Consider the following 25,094-nt stretch of genomic DNA (forward strand, 5'->3'; position numbering starts at 1 on the left):
GATTTTTCCAGACTCCAAACCATCGGCAGGTGTGAGAGAGTCTTCATACTGTTACCTTAGCCGAAAACCAAATATGTACAACATAATTTCAAACACCGCAACTTTGAGACTCTACACACCAAGCCGACTGGCAAAACTTGTAGTGGCGCGAGGTTTGGATGTATTTGTCCCACCGAAAAAGCCTTCCGAGCGCGCTGACATATCCCAAAAGAAATGGGAGCAATCGAATATTAACTGATGTCACATTGTTTATAAAAAGACAAATGGTATTGTTTAATTATGTGACGGAAATAATAATAATTAAATATTAACAGTGCAGAGAACAATGGCAGAAAATGCATAAAACAAAAGACAGAGTCCTAGCTTTCGTGCTGTTGCGCTCGTGATGGATACAAGTCTCGCAGACCGACTGGACAACGTGCTTGCATGTATGGAAGAAAATTTTCTCACTCCAGCAGACTTCATCAACCACATTCTCGGAAGCACAGAACACGAGAGCGCAAGAAACTCGCTAACAACGAAGGCAGTTAGAATATGTGCTGCCCTGTACAGAGAAGAACATGCGCACTCACATGTAACACAGTGGGCAATAACAATCGTGCGGGACATGCTGCGAACTGAGGTGACAGATTTGTCACTCGAAAAGCACGGACTTCGTTTCAAAGCCACGTCTGCAACTGTCGAACAACTGGAGAGTGCATTCATGCATCAGCTCGCAGAAAAAATGCAGGAGGTGGCACCTAACCTGTGGCATCTATTCTTCGCGCTGCTCGACAGCACACTTCAGCAGCGGCGAGCTATGGGTGGGAATGTGAAGGTGGGCAATGAGGACATGGATATTTATGTTGAAGAGAGGGACCTTGGAGAATTTGGAGGTGATGACATTGGAGGAATGATGCGCGAAGAAGACGACGTGAATGAAGAAGCTGATGACGAGCAATCAGGAAAACGCCAACGTCGTGCAGCTGAAAGAAACGCTGCGCTGTTAGTCATTGTGAGTTGATATTTGCAAATCAAACGCTGCATCGCTGACGAAAACTGCAGAGAACTGTTGTAATGATTAGCATATGCCTTCAGACGTCAAATTCACAGTGCAACCTACTACAAGGATGGCTGGGGTTCTTCATGAGGTCAGCGTGTGTCCCCGAGAAAGTTGTTGAAGTGTTCGCCCATGCGGGTTTGTCAATTAGCTTGACGTCGATACACAATGCTGTCTCGTCAATATCTAGAGAGATTAGCAGCAAAATCAAGCGCGAGGTTAGGACATTACAAGCTGGATTCGCATACGACAATTTCGACATACAATTCAAAGCTGCCCAGCCTATGCTGGAACATCGAGGGTCCTTCGTGAGCGCGACGTCAGCAACCGTCATTCCTCTATATGGCATCAACGACGATAACGTCGATGCTCTACGATCCTCGGCGCAGCTCTGGGATCAGGATTCACACAATCCATCGCCATCAGTACTACCTGTGATGACGGAGTGGAGAAGCTTCCTTCAATTGCACAAAAACGATGCTTACAGTCGTCAAACGCATCCCGTTAGACTGAGCCCTCGCCAGGAAGCATTTTCTTGGCACGTTCGTGCCATTCTGGTCAACCAGGTCAAAGAATTCAAGCATTTCAAAAAAGAGCTAGATGAGCCTGATACAGTCAAAAGAATCCCTGTGCACAAAACAAATCAAATACCTTGTCGGGCAATGGATATCAAGCAGTCCACGACAGACGGGAATGTTGAAGTTCTCGACAACCTGTTTAGACAAGGAGGTATTGGCGATCCTCGCGATAGCGGGTTTGATGTGGAGCATGACGTGGACATGTCGGAGCACATCATGCTGATCCATGGTGACCTTTTGACGAAGGAGCGACTGGATACTGTCCGTAACAGCCGGTGCATTGAGCATACACCAAAGAACCGCTTCCAATACGTGATTTTCTTACCTGGGTTGTTCCACTATAAGATGGCTTGCACAGATGCCATCTGGAGAACGTATATTCAGCCAAAGGAGGGCCGTGATGATGAGAACAGCCTGTACCAACACACTGCAGTCCTTCGGCCAGAGGAAACTGGTAAAATGGTCAGTAAACCTGGCTTTCGGCGAGTGCACGATGTCATTCACCATGACATCTGGGCATCGATGATGGACTGTTGGCGGATCGAAGCAGAGAACGAGAATCGGGAATGGAACACGCTGGAGACTTTCGCGGCCTCTGAGCCAACATGGGATGACGTGGTGGCAATGTCACATACCATTGTGCGGAAGTACGTTGCAACAACGCCAGGCCTTGACGAAGCACGAGCACGACCATCGACCATCCGCGACAAGCGATTCGAAAATCAAACACTGCGAAACAGGGACGAGCTGATGTACATTGACGTGTGTCAAGCTATGAATACTGGTGACATAGGGAGAGTGGAAGCGTCGTTCTTACCGTGGATCTACATATTCAAAGCCACGGGAAAGCACAAGTATGCTTCCCAGATGACGAGGTTTCTCGTAAACCTTCAGTTTAACTGGCCTGAAAAACTGAGGTGAGTAGGAGTTGCTCGTATTGACTGCGCATCATCTGAAAATATGTCAGTGATATCATTCGAATGAACTTACTTTGCAACCCCTCCGGGCATGCGCTAGCGTTTCGCGCTGTAGATTGGGTTGTCGAGAGGAACAATCTGTACACCAAGGTTAGTTCCTAGCTGCTTAGGGTTGGAATGTTAATATGGCATCAGGTCATATACAGAGGCGGAGGTCCGAATGGTACATTAGAACATATTATTAAAGAATCCCCTCTGATCGAGGTCTACCGTAACTGTCACGTCGTCATCAAAAACGGATTCCACCTTCAGCATCAAACAATTCGTCATGCACAACCTGAAATGATGAATACAATCCGTAAGTTGTCAACGAAAATAAAGGAGAACTACGCACATATAAAGAAGGAGGGTCGGAAGGCCCTGTGGTCGATTCCCGATCAGATCAACGAAGGGATGGTGCTGATGCAAGAGCAGAAGATAGTTAGCGAGGAAGAGACGGGCGTTTTCGATGTCGACGGAGATGACTTTATTGACTAACCTTAACCGACTCGATTGTTCTGCGGACCAACAAACTGTTGTTGTCCTTGCACTGGATGGAAACCTTGCTCAGAAGCGCCTGGAGCAGGTGCCACCATGGCCGGTGCATTTTCTATATTAGATCTTGACTTGCGGGGCTTGGAAATATATCTTGGACAAAGTTTGTTGGACGCTGCGAAGAACAATGAGTATGATAAGACAGTGGACATAGTGAGCAGTGCGTACCTATATGATCAGTGCTACCACAAGCACGACACTTTCGTGAACGTTTCGATGGCAACATGACGCCATTTGTGGCGGAGGTGCTGGCGGTCGGTTGTTGGTTTGTTGACGACGATAAGCCAAGTGGAGGTGGAATGATCACAGCAGGTGGTGCGGGAGGTTGGACAATGGGCAAAGGGATGCAAGTAAGAATGATATCAAGGACGCTTTGCCCATATTCAGAGGAGTAGCACCATGATGTCTGCTCGAAGAGAGAAGTTGTTGATAAGATTTTGTGATAGTGCGCGAGGTCGACAATACGGTTCAGGATCTTGTTCGACATGATCATCTGGGGACCAAAAAAGTCATCAGCATCGAGATCCTCCTCGATTATCTTCGAGTCCCTCCATTTGATGAGCTCCTGCTGAAGCCGGCGTTCGGTGTCGGTCATTTTGTATGGCTTGATCTTGTACTTTGGTTTGGCGCGTGTTGACGTGATTTGTTGCAGAGGGAAGAGCCGTGAATGTAATTCCATCTTGTTACACACGTCACAGCAAATGTGTGACACCCTTGCAGCGCATCTCTCACAGCATGTATTCCCTTGTTCTCGATAACCTCAATGTCAGCTAAATCAACTCTATCCAGCCTCAAAATTCTTACCTATTAGGTTTGGATTATTGAAATATTCATTTGTAACTCGGCGACGGCAGAATCCTCGAAGGTGAGCATTGATAAATGCATACATAGCAGCTCGTTCGATAACATCACTATCAGCGTTTACCGGAAGGATCCTCATAGGAGTAGAAGTGCCAGCAACCTCTGGAATGGTGTGTCTGTTGCGCTGATCTACCACCATGCTGACGCCGTCCGTTCGCCCGTCATTGTCCCCCCCATTGAGGGTACCACCATCAGTCCTACATTGACTGTTCTCCTCGTCGCGCACCACTGTGCTCTCAGCGTCCACGTTCGTGACCTTCTTCTTCTTCGTGCGATGCTGTCCCTCATCAAGTTCAGGCCGTTTGCGCTTGCCACTGTATGTATCAAAGTACAGCGGCTCCACGAAGTACACTGCAAGTGCCGTTAAGGCGTGGTCTCGCGCAGCGCGTCCTAGGCGTTGCATCAAAATGCAAAGTGAGTCTATATATCCCCATTGAATGACCAATCTGACGTCTCGAAGATCAAGGCCCTGCAATAACAGCAATAACAACATCAATATATACGTGAGGGACTCTCGATATGACTGTGAGTTACTCACCATTCCCGCTGCATCAGTACAGCAGATCCCCCAAATCTCACCCTTTGACAGCTTTTCCATTGCGTCCAGCCGGAACTGCATTGACATGCCCGAATGGAACCATACGATGTTATGGCGAAGATGCGCAGGCAAGTCTTTGCATAAGCTATTGCAAACTGCTTCTGCTTGATCTCGAGCATTTACGAACAGCATGAACTTCTCGGGCGGTGTGCCCTCCTTGAGTGGCAAGATTCGGCCAAGGTCGTAGTACGTGTTTCGTGGGTACTTCATCTCCTGGACCATGAAATGAATATTTGCACGGTCGTTTGACCGGACAACTTTAGCAAGGTTGTATGACCGAATGCGAAGTTTCGATTGGACGTCTAGGAGGATGTGCGGCGGCATGGTCGCAGACACGGCATGAAATCGAACGTGAGCTGGAAGGTACCATCGAAGATTCCCCAGCTCACTATACAGCGGTCGAAAGTCTTTGCCCCATTCGCTAATACAATGACCCTCGTCAAACGCGATACTGAAGAGATTATCTGTAAACGTTCGACACTTCCAAAGTTTTTTGAATCGAGCGTCTTGAAGTACACGTTCCGGGCTAACAACAAGAACTCGATACTTCAATTTCTCTATGTCCTGATGAATATATGCTCAGACTCGTGTAGTATTCATGTCACTGAATAACGACTCACTTTAAACGCCTCGTCTGTTGCTGTCTCTGCACATATATCAAGGGCGGGAAACCCATAAGCATTTGCTTCATCTCGGTTCTTCTCGCTGAGGATATTAAGCGGGGTAATAATAATGGTTATTCCACCATTGTTGAATAACAGGGGAATCCAGAAGGTAAGAGTCTTTCCTGAGCCGGTGGGTGAGATGGTGAAGACATCTTTGTTCTCAAGCTGGTTGTGAGCGGACTGGAGTTGCCAAGTACAAGGAGTAAGACCCAGTTTCATTTCTGCAATGCGTTTCATTTCTGCAAAGCTCGGTACTTCGAACCGGGCAGCTGGCGATGACATCAAGATACGTGACTTAGAAGATGTTAAGTCTCAGAAAGGGATTATCCATCATGTCACTAAAGGCACGTCACGCTAAAGATTTTTGACAATAATATTCGATTGCTCCCATTTCTTTTGGGATATGTCAGCGCGCTCGGAAGGCTTTTTCGGTGGGACAAATACATCCAAACCTCGCGCCACTACAAGTTTTGCCAGTCGGCTTGGTGTGTAGAGTCTCAAAGTTGCGGTGTTTGAAATTATGTTGTACATATTTGGTTTTCGGCTAAGGTAACAGTATGAAGACTCTCTCACACCTGCCGATGGTTTGGAGTCTGAGATTTTTCATGTCTGCTTCAACTTAAAGTTCAATTTCCATGTAAAACTTTGGAGAAAACTTGAAGTTTTACAGATGACATGACATTAAAACTCAATTTAAATGTCAAGCTGTGGCAAAACTTCAAGTTTTCTCCAAAGTTTTATGTAAGGATCCAACTTTAAATTGAAGCGGATATGGAAAATCTGATTATATTTCTTATATTTGTTGACATATTGTCTGTGTGAATATGGTTGTGAATATTTGATATTTTGGATGACACACAAAACACCACCAAAATTTGAAGTCGTGCACCCATCTTCATGTTAGTTTAAATATCAAATAGTGTTTTCACATTTTGTACAACATATAAGCCTCTTTTAAATATTGTTCACCCCGATGTGAATGCCGTTAACAGTGACTCAAGTACTCATGCATCATTTTTGCAAACAGCTATAAACACGATGTGCTCTTATCTGATCGTTCGCTCTACATCCCCGTTCTCGAGTTGCTCATTTTCTGCTAGTAGTAGACCATGTTGACAATCACCAACGTTACTTGGCTGGACCTGCTATGCCTCGCCGGTGTCACAGTGGGAGTCTATTTGATAAAGCAGACGGTCATCAAGAAGAATCCTGCACCATATCCACCTGGTCCCAGGGAGTGGCCTCTCATTAGCAATTTTTTGGATATGCCTCGCATCAAGCCCCGGATCACATTTACTGAGTGGGGTAAGAAGTATGGTGAGTGCCTCCCATTTTTCCAAAAATCATCCATTCTCAAAAGTCCTTTCTGCAGGTGATATCACGCATATCGAGGTTCTGGGTCGGCACATCATTGTGCTGAACTCTGTTAAGACTGCAATGGATATGATGGACAGTAAAAGCACTTTGTATTCTGACCGTCCTGTTCTTCCTATGGCTGGCGAACTTGTGGGCTGGAATGACTCTTGGCTTTACTTCCTTATGGCGACCGTTTTCGCCAGCAACGCAAAAACTTACATCGCGTCATCGGCAGTCGCGCCGCAGTGAACGTATACAACGAAATTGAGGAGGTCGAGACTCGTCGATTCCTGAAGTGTGTGCTTGTGAAACCTGATCGACTGCAGGAGCATATCCGATAGTATGTATTATCTATCCTCGTAATATTGTCATGATCTTGAATTTTTACTATAGCACCGTTGGCGCTGTCATTCTGCGCATATCTCATGGTTATGAAGTGAAAGAGAAAGATGATCCCTTCGTTGACCTCGCCAACCGCGTTCTAACCAATGCTTCGCAGGCTTTGGCTCCCGGTGCCTTTATAGTTGATATTATACCATTCCGTGAGCTATATTATCCTGACGTTTGCATTGGCTTTCGATGGCCTGGAGGTTTTAGTGGCAAAGGTCCCCGCGTGGTTTCCTGGTGCTGGTTTCAAGCGCATAGCATGTGAATGGCGTGCGGCCCTCAAAGAGATGGCTTCTGCACCCCACCAATTCGTCAAGGACCAGATGGTGACCAGTTTGCAGTCTTGCGAATATGCATCAAGGTTCAAATTTTACAGGTTGCTGGCATCGCCCCTGTATCTTTTACCTCGAATCTCTTAGAAGGCAGTGGTGTTTCTGCAGAAGAGGACTACGCCGTGAAATGGTCTGCGCTTTCCCTATACGCCGGTGGTACTGACACGGTTTGTCCCTCCCTATATCTTCTGAGATTACCAAACCTATTTCCTCAGACTGTTTCTGCAATATACTCGCTTTTTCTAGCTATGACGCTTTCCCCTGATGTGCAGAAGAAAGCTCAGGCTGAAATAGATGTGGTTGTCGGTCCTGACCGTCTTCCCACCTTCGCTGACCGCGACTCCCTCCCCTATACTGATGCCCTGGTAAAAGAAGTCCTCCGCTGGCACGTTGTCAGTCCTACAGGTATTCAAACCTCGTTTATGACACCACTATTTGATTACGGGTATCTCAATGACAGGTCTCCCTCACTGTGTGACCGAAGATGATATCCATGACGGGTACTATATTCCAAAAGGGTCCTTAGTGATACCTAACATTTGGTTAGTACTCCCCTTCGAATGATGAACAGACTGCAATATTCTTAATTGCGACAGGTTCATGCTCAACGATCCACGAACATATGCTAACCCCTCGCAATTCAACCCTGAACGCTTCTTGGCTAAGGACGGAAAAGAACCTGAGATGGAACCTCGCACAGCCTGCTTCGGATTCGTTAGACGGTAAGCATACAGTGGGTTTTGAGCGGAATACTAACTTGCTGCTCCTCAGTATTTGCCCAGGTGTGCCCAACTCATGTCAATTGACAAACGAATCTCTGAACCACTAACTTTTCATTGGACATTGGCAGGCCTCCACCTCGCTGATGCCTCTATCTGGATAACTACTGCAATGTCACTGGCAGTGTTTGACATTTCAAAGGTTGTCGAGCATGGTGTTGAGGTTACACCCGATATCGATCAATTACCAGGTTCAACCAGGTATGTCGCATCTCTTATGACGTCCGGCGCTGGTCTGAATAAACACGCTCCCAGCCACCTCAAACCCTTTAAGTGTTCTATCAAGCCTCGCTCCACAACTGCCCTTGGGCTCATTGAGCAATGATGAATTCCGTGCGTCCTCCCACCTTGTTCATCAAAGCATTCTTGAGACAATCTGACGACTTCGCATGTAGCATCCAGTCATGGCCACGCACAACCGGTTACTTGCCAAGGACTTCGATGTTCCAGCCTTTGAGACTGCAGACCTACACGATACGTACGACCAATTTCTATTTCAATTTGTATTTTCAGTTTGTTGGCATCGGTGCCAGAGGTGTCGCTCTTACAGTGCACTCAAGCTGATGATTTGTGAGTAGGAATGGAGTTGCACAACACTAATCTGGCATAACACCTCACGTGGCAAGACACAAAATATTTGCGATGAATGATTGTCTGAATTGCCAGAGGGCGTTGAACTCAATATATAGCACCAAAATTCAGTGCCTATGAACGGCTGTCTGGCTTTCCATTTATAACATACAAGCGCTAAACTAACGTCGTGCTCGTCTCTTCTCTAAGGTATCATCTAGTATCAGTTTATGTGTTAGTACTCACGAAGAGTCTTTTCTCTCCACATTCAGGTCATTGTTACTTGTGTTTGCATCGCGCCTCGATTAGACAGCAGACTGTCTGCATTAATGCTGAGTGTATCTTATCCTCTATTGTTTCAACCATACGAAGCTCGTCCGCGTTGGAAGCTCTGTATTCACTGCAACCTCCTCCAAATTCGCTCCTCCCTCCGTTCGTTTGTACACCTTGACGCCTGCAGTACCCGCAAATCCGGCCGCTACAATATATGCATCACCTCCCTCGCCGGCTTGCTGCCCATGCATCATGCCGCGAATCTGGTTCAGGCCCGTGTATACCTGATTCCTTAGGACCAACTGGCCATTCACCTTCTCGAAAATGGCGATCGTATCCCCACGTGAGTCCTGTACACCAGTGTTGCGGTTCGAGGTATAGATGTAAGGGGTGGGGAACTCGGTTGTTGGAAGTGGGATAAGGATTTCGGCAGCTGCGAAGCTGGAGCCTGCGGGCTGATAATTTGGGACAGTGGAAACGTTGGAGATTAGGGGAGTGGAGAAGTTGGGGTATGCCGGGAAGTCTTGGAGTGTTAAGGTACTTGCGAGCTCATGGATTGTGTAGAGCTGGTTCTCTGTATGCTGGCTTAGTGAGAGAGAATGTGAAAGAAGATGGGCTTACCGTAGATCTGGATGTGCCGTGGGCCGCTACCGATCGGCTGCGCGATTTGACCGTGTACTGAGAAGTCACCTGGTGACCCGTTCTGGCCGAGACGCCAGATTTTGTCGTTGCCCTTGAAACAGCCACTCGCGGTGAGTAAAAAGGCCACAAATCATAGATGAAAGGTCCCAAAAAATACCTTGTCAGGGATCAAGAGCTCCTCGCCATATTGGTATACCATGTGTGGTTCGGACACGCCCTGCGTTCCGGCGGTTGGGACAGGGAATGTCACAATGGTGCTATCATCGGCGGAGAAATGCAGCGGATCTGTTGTGGGGATCACACGCGCAGTTCCGGAGCCATACTGTTGTAAATTCAGCATCGACTTAAGAAAAAGAAAAAATTGTGGCGTACGTTGACTATGGCTACCTGACCCGTGGAGAGACCGCTACAATACGGCGGGCCACTTCCTCCAGAGTATGCAGTTTCGACGAGGGTGAGTGCTCCTTCAGGCCCGACCATGAATGATTGTAGTGCGCCTGTAGGCTGATTCTCATTGACTGCACTGCGCGATCAATCAAATACATCAGTGAACACGCGTATATACTAACACAAGAGGAGGACACGTACTAAAGAACACTCTTGTTCGTAGGGTGCGAGATTATCCAAGTTGGATTGCCGCCAGTGATGTACTGGTTCAGATATGTCAAAGTGTTCGTCTCGCTATTGAACATATACGAGGCGATGAAGGAGGTGTATCCTCCTGCGAGGATAGTAAAATTCACCATGGGTGTTGGCAAGAAGCAAAACGAAAACTAGCCAGAACCTCAGCAATTACCGGACACCGGACTCCGGCCCTCACGATCAGGCTTTTGTATCTGCCTCATCAAATTTCGTCACCGAGAGAATCGCGTCGTGAAGGGTGAGCTGGCATACGCTCTTGCAGATGCACTAGTCACGTTGCGAATGCAGGTAGCGCATGACTTGCTTCGGTGAAGCAGAAATTGGCGTATACGTGGCTTGCCGTCGGACAAGCTTAGGATACATCGATCATTGCTTTGCGAGACAAGGTCGATTGGCATGGATGATTTCACCTTTGTACTAATATTGCACAACTTGGGTGATGTTGAAACTTATGCGATCACGTGATTATTTCCAAAGTTACACGTTAATTGTTGTGGCTCACTGCACAGTGCACACCATACTGTAAACGTTGTGATGCACTCCTTCGCGCACGTAAACTTCTAGATGCCATGAGATCATACCAGTATATCATGATTTCGAGTGACGAAAATACCAAGGCTGAACACCTTGAGTGGTCCAATGGTAAGTCTGGAGTTCATAATATCACCCAAACTACAATCCTTACGGTATTACCCACATTTCACTCAGCTTTCACGGAAGGCTACAGCGCGCTCTGTCTTACCAATGGAGATACTGCCCTCGCTGCAAGCGATTATGACAGGGCGATTGCCCTCTGCTCGGCAGTGATCGACTTGACTTTTGCATTCGATGTCATCTTTGTAAAGTGCAGCAAGGCAAGGTTGGCAAAAATGCTATGGACAGAAGCACTTCTCGATGCGCGAAAGGTGCGATGGCATCTATGTTTTCATAGCCCGTGTTGACTTCGGTGATGCATAGGTCATCTAACTCAATCCTTCGTCTCACATTGGATACAAGTTGACGCATACAGCGTTGCGTGGCGCGCACCGTTACGACGAAGCTATTGAGGCCTTCAAAATCATGTTGTCCAAGTTGGACGATTCTCCCGAAGCTCAGATATGAGGTAAGCCATGGGAAACTTCTGTATGATCTCGAAATATCTATCTGGTTCTGTAGATCTGCGTCAGCAGTATGTCTCTCCATCGGAAGCAAAAGAGTTGTTCGGATTGAACTGGAATGCCCCGTTACGTCTACTGAATACCTCCACGGGTCTTTTGTGCGATAGAGTGGCACGAATGAACGCCTCCAAAACGAGTCCAGAGTACAACGAGCTTGTCTCATTTCCAACGACGGATTCGAATCTCCGAGCAGAGCGCGTCAAAGATGTAGTGGCAACGCACTTCTGTTGCGTCCTGTTATCACACAGGTGGGAGGACATTCAAGATAAAGATGTGCGTGGGTTGAAGGGACTTGCTGGGATCGCGAAACTGCAGTCGTTCTGCAATGTCGCTCGTGATGCTGGATATCGCTGGGCTTGGATGGACACATGCTGCATCGACAAGAAGAGCAACAGCGAGCTTCAAGAATCGGCCAACTCTATGTTCGTCTAGTATCGTCATTCAGCGCTTACCATCGCCTACCTCTGCGATGTCCCTCCTTCATCCCAACCCGGTGCACTGGCGAGGAATGTTGGAACAAGCGAGGATGGACCTTTCAAGAATTCGTCGCTTCGAAAGTTGTTATCTTCTATCAAAAGGATTGGTCATTATATCTGGACGATCGCTTTCCCAACCACAAAGAGTCCTGTAATCATGCAGGAGTTAGAGGATGCCACAGGAATAAATGCACGGGCTCTGATCTCCTTTTGTCCTGGGATGAGCGACGCTCGACAGAGACTTCAGCGGGCGTCATCTCGCGTCACCACATTGCAAGAAGACGTCGCGTACTCATTGCTTGGTATCTTCGGTGTCCACCTACCTGTCATTTATGGCGAGAAGATGCAGAACGCTCTCGGGCGACTCTTGCAGGAGATCGTGGCTCGATCGGGAGACATCACCGTCCTCGACTGGGTCAGACAACCTTCCGAGTTCAACAGCTGTCTTCCGGCCTATATTACTTCTTACACCACTCCTCACGTACCCTTCCATCTTTGTCCGAAGATCAGATTCAGATGACTATCTCCTCCCTGCGAAAGAATCCCATGGTTTGGTAGCAAATCAGTGATCACGAGCCTATGTTCACCAGTCAGGATATAACTCGCCAACAAGACAGCACATAGCCTATTGCCTAGCGTAACTCCAACTCCAAATAAAACATTCGCTATCACTTTATCAGTCCGCCTGCATTGTTCGTCTATGCCAAGGTGCTGCAGCGAGGCTATGTCAGTGGGCGCATCATCGCTGAGCGCTGAATGTTCCAGAAATGGAATGAAAAATTTAATTTGGCCACATGATACAGATCCGGTGCATTCTTCGCGCACCATTTGTTGGACATTATTTCGGAGTAGGCTATGTTTCATTTCTAGAAGTTCGCATCACCGCTGAAGTGCTGATGCACTGATTGACGCTGTCATACTTTGTGAGGATGAAATATTTGATACTGCGGATGCAACTTATGTGCATGTTCCACTAGGCTCCGCCCGGTCTGGGCCCAGCACCCTGAGTCAGTAGGGCTGAGACCCTCACTCAATGCTGTTTGACTGAGACTACCAAACAGGGATACAATGTTCAACAACAATTTTTCGACGAGGTCAAACTCTGACAGTGATAGGCTAGTCACCATCGGTAGGCAACAGGATCTTGTTATTCCAAACTGATCTTTGTGCATCTACAACGAGACGAGAAGAACAGCCGCGCCTATTTGATATCGAGGCATAAGATTGCGCCCATCGAATATTCCTGAAGTAGATGGTACAACCGTGACGCGTCACAGGGGATCGGTTGTTAATCAAATTCTGTCAAATTCTGCCTTAGACCTTTTGCAACAGCCAGGTTTTTCCAAATTCTGTTAGGGCAATGGCAGGACGGCTAACAACACTCTTGGTGTAGGTATGTCATAGATATCAAAAAAGAAATGCCACAAAATTGACAACTATTTTTTCGCTGGTGTGCCACCTTCCTGCTCGTGTTTACTCATGTCCAGATATTCTCATTGTCCTCTGCTGCAACCAATCTATCCCTGTCACCTCGCTGTACATCACGGAAACATGCAGCTAACACATCAACCCCACTGATGCTATTGGTAAATGAAAATTGCGTCAAGAATGTTTGAACTAGGTCTCTCAGAGCTATGTGACTCCGACATCATTATAGGCATTTCAAGAAGACGCCGCTGGGCGGTATCTCATTCTGGATCTTAAGGTTCGATTAGACGAGATTTCTAACTCTGCAACTGCCATGGCGGTATATGTCATGCGCGACCTACACATCCACAGAGTTACAGTACCTGAAATATATAAAGGCATCGCTGTGAGAAGTAACACCCTGCTTGTGATACTCTCCTCACTGTGAGTCTAGTTCACAGCTCGAAGGTCCTGTAGTCTTCGCACCCATCATTACACCGACGTTTTTACAGGAACCGTTACGATGCACTGGATCCCACTCACAAATCATGACTCAGACATCACTTGCTCCAATGATATAGGAATATTGACAACGCACGGTCAAGAGCAGAGATACATCAGCCCTACCACTGGCATCTGCCGAAGGCTCATCGTGCAAGCTGTCACACCCTCTGGCAAATTCGAAGTCCCCCTCAAGGATCACGCCAACGATACCAGCAAGCTCGCCATATGGCTGCTAACCCATTCCCCCTTCAAAGGATGGATTATTTTCGAATGGATCGGAAAATCAGTGTGGTTTGCACTGAAGCTATTGTGGCCAATCATCTGGTTTCTCGTGGCACTTTATCTCAACGCCAGTGATGATTCTGAAGATGATACTGATTCGCCGTATAACGCAGGATACTACAAACCGTATCTTCGCCAGTTTCAGGGTCAGCTATGGGCAGCTCGTTCTCGCATGGAGCATTCATCGCGCATTAAAGAGGAAGCTGATATGAATACTCGTACGCATGCCTGTTACCCTCGAATTCTCATGATCCGCAGCCCAAACCAGAGTGAGTGGGTTCGATGCGTAGATCGCGATATCATCATCCACACTAAATACATCGCCATCTCTTACCGCGCCACCGACGTCTACTCTCGAGGCTTGGGTGAGAAGGAAGGAAAGGCACAGTTTACAGACGAGGTTCGTGCGGCGGTGCTCGGACAGCAATTCGATGCCTACTGGCTCGACTTGGAGTGTCTAGGAGAGACTCCATCAGAGGAGAATCTAGATGTTTACTGCATGTCAGACGTCTACCGTAGAGCGGAGACGACTTTGATCATGCTCGGGAGAGCTGACTCTGGAGAGGACGAGTGCTGGAGGGGCTGGGGCGGACGGGTATGGACTTTTCCAGAAGCCCTCCTGAGCTCTCGGCTTTGTTACAAGTTCCGGGATCGGGAAGAGGTTGAGTCATTGTCGCTGTTTCAGCTGGCTAACCTGGCCTATACGAACTCCGAAGATGAACAAGCAATTGTCAATGCATATGCTGATGGGAAGGATCCGCTTGAGAGGCTAGAGCGCTTAACACTCTTGAAAAAAGCTATATGGAGGCGCGCTATGGCAGGTTTTCCAACACGTTCTGGCCCTCCTCCTCCCCCACCAAAGTCAGACATGGTAGGTGAGAGGTCTGCCACCGGCGAGGGGTATAAGCCACACAAAGCGGAGCACGTTTATGCGCTCATGGGCTTTTTTGAGCACCGTATTCAGCCAAACCACGATGAGGACGAGTTACGCGCACTCGCGAGGTTGTCAATGGCCAACGATATCGACCGTATCGCTGATCGCATGGTGTCCATGTTTCCCTCAACCACCACCCCAGGGGCGTGCTGGTACGCTGACAATGATATATACGACGCAAATCTCTGGGATATTCTTCCGGAGATCCAAGTCGCTGGTGTAACAGAGAACGGAGCTCTCGTTTTGGATGGTTGTCGGGCGGCAGCCATCAGATGGAAGGACTTCCCGGAGGTCCCATTTGCGACTACATTTTCGTTGAGGAGGAAGATTGTCGGTTCCATACCGTATTTCTCCTGGCCGTTCATTGTCATTGGTTTAGGGGTTATACCGAATACCAGCAGAGTCGCAGGCTTCGTACTCATTGGCATCGGACTCCTCCTCCTGTTTTTTTCCCCTCGACTGTTTCTCTATAGCAAATCTGGGCGTATAATCAACAAACAACCGTGGTTGATCGGGGTTAAAGGAGTGGTTGATAGAGAAACGGTAGAAAGTCACTTATACGGGGGTACCATTGCACACTTCCCAAGGATGTATTTCACTCCGAGTGGTTCGCTGTTCTCAAAACCGGAACAGTTCTCGAGACGGATAGGCTCAGACGAGCAATATGAGGATGCGAAGGAACAAGCGAAGAGTGGGCCGGGACATATGTTCACGCTCATCGACACATATTCGTCAACCATGTACTATTTCCGTGCTGAGCGACCGCCGACGGTATGCATCTTCGCAGGACGGGAGGGAGGGCTTGGGAGGTTCGTGCTTTGTTCAGAGAGCTGTAGGGCCAATGAACTGCATAAGGAGATGGTGTTGCGGATGCCCACGGAGATCAGTCAGAAGATGGAGTTGTGTGGCTGGGTCGCGCTTGGATGAGATTGATTTGTTCTCAATAACATGCTTTCAGAACTTTGAGCGACCAAGCCTCTTCAAGGTAAATACATTAGACAATCAAGAAATGTACGAGACGCTCACGTATCCACGTATCAGAATACACGAACATCAGCTTGTTGAGCTTCACACTGGCGTCCATCCATCCGATGACTCTGTAAGTGTACGGTAGGGAGGATCTTCAGCGGCGTGTTGCTTGATATACGGATTCTCTACTGGAAGTGGCAGAGTTGAATACGCTAGAAGTTGATCATCTGGTAGATCAAAATAGGGAGGAAGCAAGGGGGCCCCAAAGGCAGTCAGAAAACGCTTCCATCTATATGGATGTTAGATTCATGGCTGCGGTCTCGACCCAGATCACCTACTGCCTATAGTTCGCTATTCGCAAAATGAGCATCATAAATGATCACATGCCTTGATCACTTGCGATACACGAGGGCATTGTGCCACTTACAAAGAAAACGAGTCAACCCAACGTTAATTGTCATGGCGAGAGTATCGAGCACTCTCTTCAACGACCCCTTGTCTTCCAGCGAGGCAGTCGCGCAGTGCCAATAATCGTGAAATCTTGTTGATGAAAACAGCAACAGCTCCCTTGCGAATTCGGAAAGGACTAGATCGGTGAACTTCACGGCGAGCTTCACGCATGCTCGTGTGAGCTGGCCATAGGATAAGGTGAATGCTAGACCGAGTCTTGGTCTCTTCCTCGTTCGGTATCGTCAGCATCCGTGAAGTGAACAAGCTAGTAATATACCCTCCCTGGAACGTGAGCCACAGATGCTAAGAAGAAGAGAAGGGCATGAGGATGGAACATGGTGGCGCACAGTTGAAACAGGAGTGTCACCGTACTAGTGTGGATACGAGATGGCTAGAGGAGGGCTCATAGGAGTCTTCATTTGGATTGACGAATGGGAAGAGAACTTTCAGTGTTGGATGAGAAGTGCCGGCGAAGTGCGGGAGCGTAATGTACCTATTCAAAATGGCCTTCCGTGTTTGCATTTCATCGCTTCTTGGCAACAATGGGATACAATCGTCGGAACCCCTTGGGGCCAAGAGGTACAAGATACATCAAACTCACCTTTGAGAGATATCGACAAATCTGTGAAGCGAGATGCGATCCTGGTTCTTCCAAAACACCATGCTCGCTGCACAAGCCGCACAAAGTGTTTTCGTGATAGAAGGACACGCACCAGTCAGGAGCATTCGCAGTCAAGTGCTCGAGCTGCGAATCAATCGCGACAGTCATCTCTTTGACCAAAAAACGCATACTCTCAGCGCTCTCCAGATCCAGTCTTGCTGCGCATTCATCCACCACCATTGGTTTGCCTGCATGTCCTGCTCAAATGTCCCACTCAACGGTAGCCGAGGTAAGTACCTGACACAGACCTACAGCTCACTGCTTTGAAACTTACTCTGCTCTGATGCTTTGACTTGTCTGTATAGACTATCGCTGCAGGAAAAATGACCAACTCCTTACCTGAGTCCTTCCCGGACAAATTCATGACTCTAGCGTACTCCACCACAGCCCGCGCCGCATCGTCCTTCACTTGCACGATTCGGGGCTCTGTGTACGACGTTCATTCGGGGATACACAGAAAACCTCGCCAGCTGCGAGAGCGACGGAGGCGTGGCAAAACAAGTCTGCTTGCGAGCTGTTACGGTTCGCGGGAATGCTGTTACGGTTCGCGGGAATGGCGTTCAAGAGCTATCGGGGTTACAATGAACGAGGAGGAAGTGAGCAGAGCGCCGGATATATGGTTTTTGAAAAGAGATGACCCCGCTCAGTAGCGTGCTCTACGACAATGCGATCGCTGCCGCTGCGACACCGGTCGTTAGAACGATTCAAGTTGTAAAAAGGGAACTGATTAGGGAGAGCTTGTCGACACGAGTCGCAGCACTGGATGATAAGTTTGCTACATGGATGAACGGGAATTTGGGAACGTACGTGGTCACCGGTCCCTCCCGTGGTACCTCCTGACGGTGACGTGGCAGACCTCGGAACAGAACCCAGACATAATCCAGTCCGCAGAAATCTATACACAATCATGAGTTCCGTTGCTTCGCGTTCGATAACTTCAGGCTGAGGAGGTACAGCATTGTCACAAAATGTTGATGGTAAGAACAGGCAGAAAAACCATTACATAAAGCGGAAGCTCAAAAACCTAGTCAACTTTCACATGATTTTCACGCTCAGCGCTCACGCGTCGATACGAAGCACAAAAGACGTTGACAGCACATTACTAGAGAACACAAACAGGTGAACGACCGCGGGGCAGGCAAAAAAACCTGATGCGCGTCGAACGGCGACATATCATTTGTAACTCCGATTACATGCATAGCAATTTTTGGCTCTTCGGAAATCTCGTAGGAATAACATGAAGATGGAGATCACAGACGACGACCACGACGACCACCCTGTTGGAAAGATTAATGACGACGTTCCCTCGGAACGGGTGAGAGTGCGTACCTTGCGCCTGGTGGAGTCGGTAGGGACAGGGGTGACGTCCTCGATACGCCCGATGCGCATGCCTGCGCGAGCAAGAGCACGGAGGGCGCTCTGTGCACCGGGGCCGGGGGTCTTGGTGCCCGTACCACCGGTTGCACGGAGCTTGATGTGGAGGGCAGTGATGCCGACCTCGCGGCAGCGCGTGGCAACGTCTTGAGCAGCCAACATAGCGGCGTACGGGGACGACTCGTCGCGATCAGCCTTCACTTTCATGCCACCTATTCACGATCATCATGTAGCTAAAGATCTATACGAGATAGCGAGTGGCGCGTACCAGTGACACGGGAGATGGTCTCCTTGCCGGAAAGATCGGTGACATGGACGAATGTGTCGTTGAAAGAGGCGTAGATGTGTGCGACACCGAAGACGAGCTCTCCTTCAGCGACCTGAGGACCGAGCGAGACGGTGTTATCTTCTTTGGCGACCTTGGTTTTTTTCGGGGCCTGTGCATCCAAAAGTCAGCTTGCAATCCATCTGAATGACAGGCCAAAATTGCGAAATGGTGCTCGAATTGATGGCATAAAACATCACAGGACGGTGTACGGAATGATATACGCACCATTTTGATGGGCTTGAGGTATATTCAGCGATACGGGCCTTGGAGTCGAGGAATCTGAAGCAAGGTTTAGCGGGCTATTTGGAACTGAGCAAATATGAACAAATACGCGAAATTCAAATTAATTTGCACGCAACAAGGATCGTGTAGTTGTCCTTCATGCCTTCACCTGAAAATTGAAATGACCCACACGACTATGAAACTTCCTCAAATTCACAGCGAAGTTTGGAAGATGAGAAGATGGAAGTCGATGGCCAGTAGTATCCATCAATGCGTAGTATGTAGTATGATCTCAATGTGGGCGCTCCTATTACGACTCGCACGCGAGGCTGTCTGCGTGTTAATAGAAAGATGGGGATCGATAGGCTGCGTTAATTTTACGTGTTGTCGGACCTTGCGGGTAGCAGAATGATATCATGAAATATGCCCTATTAGTATCACGTCCGCTGTTTCTCTCAATTGTGAGTGGAAGTTCCTCAGAAGCCTTATCAGATACTCTTCTCGGCAGGGACAGCCAAGTATCCCTGATACGGTGTCCTATTTACGGTCCATGATGATGATCAGTTGACCTGTCAAGCTGTCACTGTGACATATATAAACTGATCAAACGGGTCAGGGACTCTTATCCTCCAACTTGCATCTAATCATCATCCTCTACTCATTCACCATGCCCGTATGCAATGCCTTCTCCAGCGCTCTCGCCAAAAAGGGTGCGCATGTCCTTGTACATATTCGATCACTATAGAACATCATGACCCTCGATCAGGCATGAACGCACAGCAGCTCGCTATCGCAACTCAGAGCGACCAAGGCCGCATATCCCAGAGTACGTCAAGACACTGCCGTTCCTCGATCGGATGTGTTGACTGATAATACACAGTTTGCGCGGGCACCGTGACCCCCACGAGCGCGGAATACAGCAAGATTGCATCTGCGTTGGGCTTGAGCAGCGTAAGTATCGTTCGATTTGTTTTGTGTGCTGCCTTTAATCCGTCGTGCCAGGTCCCTGCTAGTCACCCTTAGCTTTGAACCTTTTTTACTCGAGTGAATATGTAGTCTATGTATCAATAACCTATGGAATGATATGCTGGACGAGATAATGATTGCGATACGACGAGCACGGCGACTTGATGTCCTAATCGAGCACAGCCTACCCTATCAGATTCGTATCAAAGATAGAAGCGGACTTGCGACATTGGTCAGCCTATCGAAAGAAGATAGTCGTTTCCTCGTATTAGGGCCAAGAACGCTTCGCCTGAGCACGTCCCTCGAAGGAGCCAACACCTCCTATGCTCATCACACCGTGGGCCCAACTACAATCAAACCGATCGACGATCGACCAGTCTTTCAAAAGGAAAAGCCAAAGGAACCAAGACACTAATCAGAATTTACGTCAAACCTCCTTCAAGGTCCCCTATCATCCGCACCATCCACAAATCGCGTTTCAGGGCTCACGTCACAAACCACATACGATACGCGGCGGAGAACAGAACACGATAACGCCAGACCGTAACTCAGCTACCCCGCATGCGTTTACAACGTTGCAAGAGCTCCGTTTTGAGTTCACGCTTAACCATCGAAAAAATCTCTCGCGTAATATCCGACGAGAGATTCAGCTGGGTTTGTGGCCCATGCGCAGTTAGGCCGATGATGCGCAAGCCCTCGTAGCCTCGTTGCATCGGCGCTGTACCTCTTTCGGAAGGCAGCGTGTTTTACACGCTGCAGCCACTTCAGGGACTCGAATATCGTTCGAAAACAAATATCCGCGCGTTGGAAGTCGTCAACGTACTGTTCCGAATTCGCAGGATGATAAGCGTTGACGCGACGTTTAGCTCACGGAGTAAAGTAAAGCTGTGGTAGCACGAGATACGCGGCGTCCGCAACTCGAGTCAGTGCATGTGATTATAACCATGGACTTGTGGAGCTTTGCACTTTACGTGCACACTGCCGCAATGTTTAAAACAATTCAGACTTATCCGCGGAGTGTTGAAGCGTTTTGAGTTTCACATTTCGATCAAACAATATCAAATCAACGACCGCAGTGCGAATGAGAACGCTACAATTGTCATTCAAAAATACTAGGTAAAGCGTCACAAAGATCATGTACTACTACTGTGTAAGTACTGAGAATCATCAAATCCCATAAGGGAGTCTGCGAAAACTAAAATTCGCAAACTTATCGTAAGAAACAACTAACTGATAGCGAGACGGTATATCTGAGAGCACGACGGCTGGGAATGGCAGGGGGAAGTGGGATACGGAGGAGAAAGAATATAGGTTCAACGGTCAAGTTCTGGAAGCAAGGGGGAATCGACGAGGAGCAGATCAAATGGAAGCGGGACGAGAGCAACGAACGCTAATGACAATGAAAGCGGAACGACGCAATGCTACGAAGAGTGTATGCTGTGCAATCAAACGCACATAAAAACGCGCTCCTTAATTAAGGGTTGAAATGTTCAAAGGAAATAAGTAACACGAACGAAAACGGGTATGGCTCAGAAATCCTGCCAAAGCCAAATGCTGTCAAGAAAGCGAAATGGATACGATACAGAGAAATAAAGCATTAGTATAAGGAGCAGCGCCAATGATGAGATGCAGATGACAAAGATGCGAGAGAAATGGAAAAGAGTCAAGTCAGATGGATACGAGAACTAGGCGACAGATAGCAATATGAGACAAGTAGAGTAGTAGTCCTGGGACCGCTAGACTGAAACCAAGCAAAAACAAATCCAAAAAGGAAAAAAAAAAGGAAAACGAGAATTTTTAAGCAGCGTTTGTTGAGAACGAGGAGCGGGCACGGCCTGGAGCTGCAGACGAACCAAAATAGGGTGGATAGTTGATAGTTTTGCCAGTCGGCGGGCTGTATGCCACATTCGGCGACGGCATCCAACGTTCGTGAATCCGTTCTCGTTCCCTCTCCTGCTCATCAGAGTGCGAACGAGTTATTTTTTGGGGCGACGACGCGGAAACGGAGATAGTCCGCGGTCTGGAAGGGGGGATTGGGGACGTAGCACGTAAACGAGACGCTGACAGCATCGACGCTTGCGTTGGGGTCTCAGACCTAATCGATGGTGTCGTCATCCGTGCGGGGGTCGTTGGTCTTGACCCTCCTGACACAGATGCGGACGTACTTCGAGAATGAGTAGCCGCGAAGCGCGAAAGCATCGATGGCATTGCTGGTACGTTGTACGTAGATGCCGCGGATGAGGAAACCGATTGGCGCCGCTCGCTTAATCCAGTTGGAGCGGCGGTGCTGGGACGGACAGGTGACGTTGTGGCTTGAGATGATGCGGACTTAAGAGTGAAACGGCTAAGCTCTGCTCGAAGAGCCTGGCATTCTTGTACTTTTTGGTTGTGAAGGGCTTGCTATAACAAAAGAAGACAAGGTCAGCGGCGTAAAACATCCTTCAAACCATAACGTACTTGTCTAGAAGAATAGTCAGCCAAGCAAAAACGTATATATCAAAAATTTACGTACTGCTTTAGATCGGCTTCTAGCTTGGTGACAGATGATTCTGCGTCGTCTAGCTTCCCTTTTAGGGTAGCCTCGACTCCCTTTGCCAATTTGGTGGCTTCCGAATGAGCGAAATGATTCATCAAAATCGCCCTGAGCAGCGCAGCACTCAAGGATAAAGAAGAGTTCAACTGCACGCAAAAGTTAGCCGGACGACAAACATTGAATAGTGATGAAAAAATTTACCTGGTCGTTAGATTTCTCGTCATGAGTCAACCAGTCTTGTAGCTCGTTGTGTAGAGTCGAAACCTCTTCCACTGAGCATTTTTTAGCAGCTACTTTGGCTACTTTATCCTCCAGCCTACGAGCTTCTGCGCGGGTACGCGAGGAGCCCGGCTCAACGAAGGGAAAACGATCTTCCCGTCGTGGCGCGGAGCGGTCAGCAATGTCAAGAGCCTCAGTGAGGCCACCCCGCCGCCGAGTGGCCCATCCACTCGCTGAGAAGTCGATGCGGATCAAACGCACATCCTCGCTAGTGAAATGATCCCGACAGAACGGACAGACGGGCTGAAGACGAGGCAATGTCTTTTCTACGATTTTATGGCAGCAACTAGAGCAGAGGACATGACCTGCGGGATAGAAAGATTTATGACTCGAGTTAAAAAAAATTCCCACATCATCAAAAGATTGAGAGCTCACCGCAAGGAATTGAGTGAGGAACACAGTGCGGACCGTACTCTTCTGCGCACACATCGCAGACTGAACCAGGACTAAGCGTGAGCATGAGGTCAAGACGATAAAACCCTTGCCAGGTTTGCTAGTTAGAAAGCTTTTGACAAGGGGTATCGCTTGACCTGGTGGTGGATAAATAGCATGAAGTGAAAAATCTCAGAATGACGGCAAGTCACCAAAAGTAGCCAAACAATGCACTGCACGCATGGCTTGATAGCCAAACAAATCATATTTTCTTCTGCCATCTAGCCATAATCACTAAACACGCCGTCTTCATAATATGTTAATTTCATCTACAAGCTGCATCTGCAGGTTCCATGACATTTTCTAGAGAGCCTCCTCATGTTCTAGGTATTTCTTTCAGGATCACAAATCACAAATTTTGGATGAATAATAATTGTGCTTCCATTATGCAATGGACAAGTTCTAATTTAGGGTTAGGGCTTAGGGTATTTCGCCCTTTGTCCTGGTGGCTTTCAAAGCATGACTCGACTAGAAGAACAGCCAATGCTATCGTACGAAACTTGCCGAAGGAACTCACAGCCTTTTTGTGCCAATGCCGCCTAGCTATTGGCAAAAATATCAGTCGGAACCCTTTATATCTCACACTTTTACCCATTTCAGGTCATATAACATATCTGGTGTGCGAAACACGTGTTCCCGCCCGGCGGGATTCACCCGCTCATCAACGGTGTATGACTGATGCTTATTCCCGCCTGTGTTACGCAGCAGCGTAAATACCCACAATCCAGGTCCACATATGACTCCACTGATGTATCCATGGGTAGTTTCGCCTGATCAGGTGGCGCACTTCGCTGTGCTCTTCCATGACAATCAACCATCCGAGTCATAGCGGCCGTAGATGGCATCCTTCCTGGCCTCGGACGGAGCAAGACAATGACCAAACTACCAAATGGCAGCAAAGCAAAGTTGCCCACATCAGGCCATCTCACGAGCTGTTCACGAGACTATCCACCGTTATCGGAAGTCGGAAGATGTCTATCGGTACATGCTTGACACGCCGGACCTACAGGTTTGTCCCAAATTTCGAAATAAAGTATCGAAAAGCCAAAAATCGACTGATTATTACACGACAATAATCCTCTGCACACACGCACACGTTCGACTTGCGATATGTTTCCTTTCTTGCCGACCATCGATTATCGGATTCGGATAGTGGATAGCAGGCTCTTCTTCGAACACGCCCTAGGCCATGCTGTCATTCTCTGATGCGTTTTTTAAAGTTATCACAATCTCATCGTGGAGCTTGTGGCGGGATGCGAATGCAAGGTGTGCCATTCCGTTGGTCAAGGTCCCGTCTTCCGCGATCCGGCGTTGTCAAGAAGATATAACGAGGCTGAAACACGAGATCTCGTCGTTGCACAGCTCTCACTCGGTCCCAGGCACACTGATCCGATATCGATTCGGAGGATCTGTAAGGAACTGCGTACCCGCGCACAGATCGTCCGGAGCGCTTGCAATGCTCTGCAGTCTTCCCGCAGTGCCTGGCGGATCCAGCGGCTGCGGTATCGACTCATTCCCTCGACAAACTGCCATCGGCGCAGCCCGATCATAGCTATAGTAAGCTGGCGTCCACTAATCACAAACGCACACGGGATCGCACGTTACGGAGTTTGCTCTGCCCTTCGACTAACGCGTCTCCTGATACCTCCCGATCAAGGTATTGGAGTCCTTCTCCTAATTCATACTTTCTTCGAAGTTAACTGAACGTGATGCCATGAGTAGAACGGGTCACCACTCTTCCCATCGTCAATTAAGGAGATCTAGCGACTTATCGGCGGGTCGCACGTTTTATACCGAGGGTGACCTCTTTCGCCAACACCATACGGGGGCATTGTTTAGCCCCCCTAGCGAGCGTCTATCGCAGATTTACATGCTGAAGCTAACTTT

The 25,094-nt window shown here is 48.3% G+C and overlaps 11 protein-coding genes across 11 annotated transcripts; 7 read left to right on the forward strand and 4 right to left on the reverse strand.

Moving 5' to 3' along the window:
• Positions 1-385: 385 nt before the first annotated feature.
• Positions 386-1,983, forward strand: F5891DRAFT_961711 (uncharacterized protein; the record flags this gene model as incomplete). The annotated part of the gene is made up of 3 exons (XM_041375830.1): positions 386-622; positions 854-994; positions 1,045-1,983. Coding segments are annotated over 3 exons (1,317 nt in total), but the record flags the coding sequence as incomplete, so codon positions are not given.
• Positions 1,984-2,241: 258 nt separating this feature from the next.
• F5891DRAFT_961700 (uncharacterized protein) lies at positions 2,242-2,538 on the forward strand (the record flags this gene model as incomplete). The annotated part of the gene is made up of 1 exon (XM_041375827.1): positions 2,242-2,538. One exon carries the CDS (start codon positions 2,242-2,244, stop codon positions 2,536-2,538), a length of 297 nt encoding a protein of 98 aa, XP_041219905.1.
• A 53-nt stretch (positions 2,539-2,591) lies between these two features.
• On the forward strand, positions 2,592-3,071 carry F5891DRAFT_961744 (uncharacterized protein; the record flags this gene model as incomplete). The annotated part of the gene is made up of 2 exons (XM_041375834.1): positions 2,592-2,684; positions 2,730-3,071. Coding segments are annotated over 2 exons (435 nt in total), but the record flags the coding sequence as incomplete, so codon positions are not given.
• A 112-nt stretch (positions 3,072-3,183) lies between these two features.
• On the reverse strand, positions 3,184-5,471 carry F5891DRAFT_961726 (P-loop containing nucleoside triphosphate hydrolase protein; the record flags this gene model as incomplete). Its single annotated transcript, XM_041375831.1, has 5 exons — positions 3,184-3,841; positions 4,016-4,458; positions 4,528-4,569; positions 4,633-5,151; positions 5,208-5,471. The coding sequence occupies 5 exons, from the start codon at positions 5,469-5,471 to the stop codon at positions 3,184-3,186; spliced, it is 1,926 nt and encodes a 641-aa protein (XP_041219907.1).
• Positions 5,472-6,361: 890 nt separating this feature from the next.
• On the forward strand, positions 6,362-8,431 carry F5891DRAFT_1130976 (cytochrome P450; the record flags this gene model as incomplete). The annotated part of the gene is made up of 12 exons (XM_041364597.1): positions 6,362-6,569; positions 6,625-6,758; positions 6,812-6,948; positions 7,002-7,150; positions 7,206-7,321; positions 7,372-7,494; positions 7,543-7,732; positions 7,788-7,869; positions 7,924-8,049; positions 8,099-8,109; positions 8,178-8,307; positions 8,362-8,431. The coding sequence occupies 12 exons, from the start codon at positions 6,362-6,364 to the stop codon at positions 8,429-8,431; spliced, it is 1,476 nt and encodes a 491-aa protein (XP_041219908.1).
• Positions 8,432-8,848: 417 nt separating this feature from the next.
• On the reverse strand, positions 8,849-10,432 carry F5891DRAFT_729786 (Lactonase, 7-bladed beta-propeller-domain-containing protein). Its single transcript, XM_041372997.1, has 5 exons — positions 10,180-10,432; positions 9,964-10,114; positions 9,749-9,913; positions 9,571-9,682; positions 8,849-9,523 (listed from the first exon to the last, which is right to left on the reverse strand). The coding sequence occupies exons 1-5, from the start codon at positions 10,335-10,337 to the stop codon at positions 9,027-9,029; spliced, it is 1,083 nt and encodes a 360-aa protein (XP_041219909.1). The 5' UTR covers positions 10,338-10,432; the 3' UTR covers positions 8,849-9,026.
• Positions 10,433-13,671: 3,239 nt separating this feature from the next.
• F5891DRAFT_1062942 (uncharacterized protein) lies at positions 13,672-15,930 on the forward strand. Its single transcript, XM_041362981.1, has 4 exons — positions 13,672-13,713; positions 13,734-13,736; positions 13,786-14,915; positions 14,958-15,930. Exons 3-4 carry the CDS (start codon positions 13,797-13,799, stop codon positions 15,918-15,920), a joined length of 2,082 nt encoding a protein of 693 aa, XP_041219910.1. The 5' UTR covers positions 13,672-13,713; positions 13,734-13,736; positions 13,786-13,796; the 3' UTR covers positions 15,921-15,930.
• Positions 15,931-16,799: 869 nt separating this feature from the next.
• On the forward strand, positions 16,800-17,723 carry F5891DRAFT_1195317 (uncharacterized protein; the record flags this gene model as incomplete). The annotated part of the gene is made up of 3 exons (XM_041368097.1): positions 16,800-17,057; positions 17,114-17,302; positions 17,379-17,723. 3 exons carry the CDS (start codon positions 16,800-16,802, stop codon positions 17,721-17,723), a joined length of 792 nt encoding a protein of 263 aa, XP_041219911.1.
• A 328-nt stretch (positions 17,724-18,051) lies between these two features.
• Positions 18,052-19,051, reverse strand: F5891DRAFT_1062952 (ribosomal protein S11-domain-containing protein). Its single transcript, XM_041362982.1, has 4 exons — positions 19,001-19,051; positions 18,716-18,884; positions 18,403-18,659; positions 18,052-18,350 (listed from the first exon to the last, which is right to left on the reverse strand). The coding sequence occupies exons 1-4, from the start codon at positions 19,001-19,003 to the stop codon at positions 18,324-18,326; spliced, it is 456 nt and encodes a 151-aa protein (XP_041219912.1). The 5' UTR covers positions 19,004-19,051; the 3' UTR covers positions 18,052-18,323.
• A 400-nt stretch (positions 19,052-19,451) lies between these two features.
• On the forward strand, positions 19,452-20,191 carry F5891DRAFT_1062956 (uncharacterized protein). Its single transcript, XM_041362983.1, has 4 exons — positions 19,452-19,707; positions 19,764-19,823; positions 19,878-19,948; positions 20,000-20,191. Exons 1-4 carry the CDS (start codon positions 19,665-19,667, stop codon positions 20,018-20,020), a joined length of 195 nt encoding a protein of 64 aa, XP_041219913.1. The 5' UTR covers positions 19,452-19,664; the 3' UTR covers positions 20,021-20,191.
• A 1,569-nt stretch (positions 20,192-21,760) lies between these two features.
• On the reverse strand, positions 21,761-23,235 carry F5891DRAFT_961739 (uncharacterized protein; the record flags this gene model as incomplete). The annotated part of the gene is made up of 4 exons (XM_041375832.1): positions 21,761-22,363; positions 22,472-22,642; positions 22,698-23,080; positions 23,151-23,235. The coding sequence occupies 4 exons, from the start codon at positions 23,233-23,235 to the stop codon at positions 21,761-21,763; spliced, it is 1,242 nt and encodes a 413-aa protein (XP_041219914.1).
• Positions 23,236-25,094: the final 1,859 nt, after the last annotated feature.

Source organism: Suillus fuscotomentosus, assembly GCF_016647785.1.
Source record: "Suillus fuscotomentosus strain FC203 chromosome Unknown F5891scaffold_81, whole genome shotgun sequence".
Classification (NCBI taxonomy): domain Eukaryota; kingdom Fungi; phylum Basidiomycota; class Agaricomycetes; order Boletales; family Suillaceae; genus Suillus; species Suillus fuscotomentosus.

Excerpts from the sequence above, each read along its gene's own strand:
- F5891DRAFT_729786 (XM_041372997.1), bottom strand. The coding sequence starts at position 10,337 with ATGGTGAATTTTACTATCCTCGCAGGAGGATACACCTCCTTCATCGCC. Across the intron at positions 9,683-9,748 it reads AGCTCTTGATCCCTGACAAG|GGCAACGACAAAATCTGGCG; the intron begins GTATTTTTTGGG and ends GGCTGTTTCAAG. Across the intron at positions 9,524-9,570 it reads ACGGCACATCCAGATCTACG|AGAACCAGCTCTACACAATC; the intron begins GTAAGCCCATCT and ends GCCAGCATACAG.
- F5891DRAFT_1062942 (XM_041362981.1), top strand. The coding sequence starts at position 13,797 with ATGCACTGGATCCCACTCACAAATCATGACTCAGACATCACTTGCTCC. Across the intron at positions 14,916-14,957 it reads CTGGCCCTCCTCCTCCCCCA|GGGTATAAGCCACACAAAGC; the intron begins CCAAAGTCAGAC and ends GCCACCGGCGAG.
- F5891DRAFT_1062952 (XM_041362982.1), bottom strand. Across the intron at positions 18,660-18,715 it reads GACCATCTCCCGTGTCACTG|GTGGCATGAAAGTGAAGGCT; the intron begins GTACGCGCCACT and ends GATCGTGAATAG. Across the intron at positions 18,351-18,402 it reads CCGACTCCACCAGGCGCAAG|GGTGGTCGTCGTGGTCGTCG; the intron begins GTACGCACTCTC and ends TCTTTCCAACAG.
- F5891DRAFT_1062956 (XM_041362983.1), top strand. The coding sequence starts at position 19,665 with ATGCCCGTATGCAATGCCTTCTCCAGCGCTCTCGCCAAAAAGG. Across the intron at positions 19,708-19,763 it reads CAGCGCTCTCGCCAAAAAGG|GCATGAACGCACAGCAGCTC; the intron begins GTGCGCATGTCC and ends ACCCTCGATCAG. Across the intron at positions 19,949-19,999 it reads CTGCGTTGGGCTTGAGCAGC|GTCCCTGCTAGTCACCCTTA; the intron begins GTAAGTATCGTT and ends CCGTCGTGCCAG.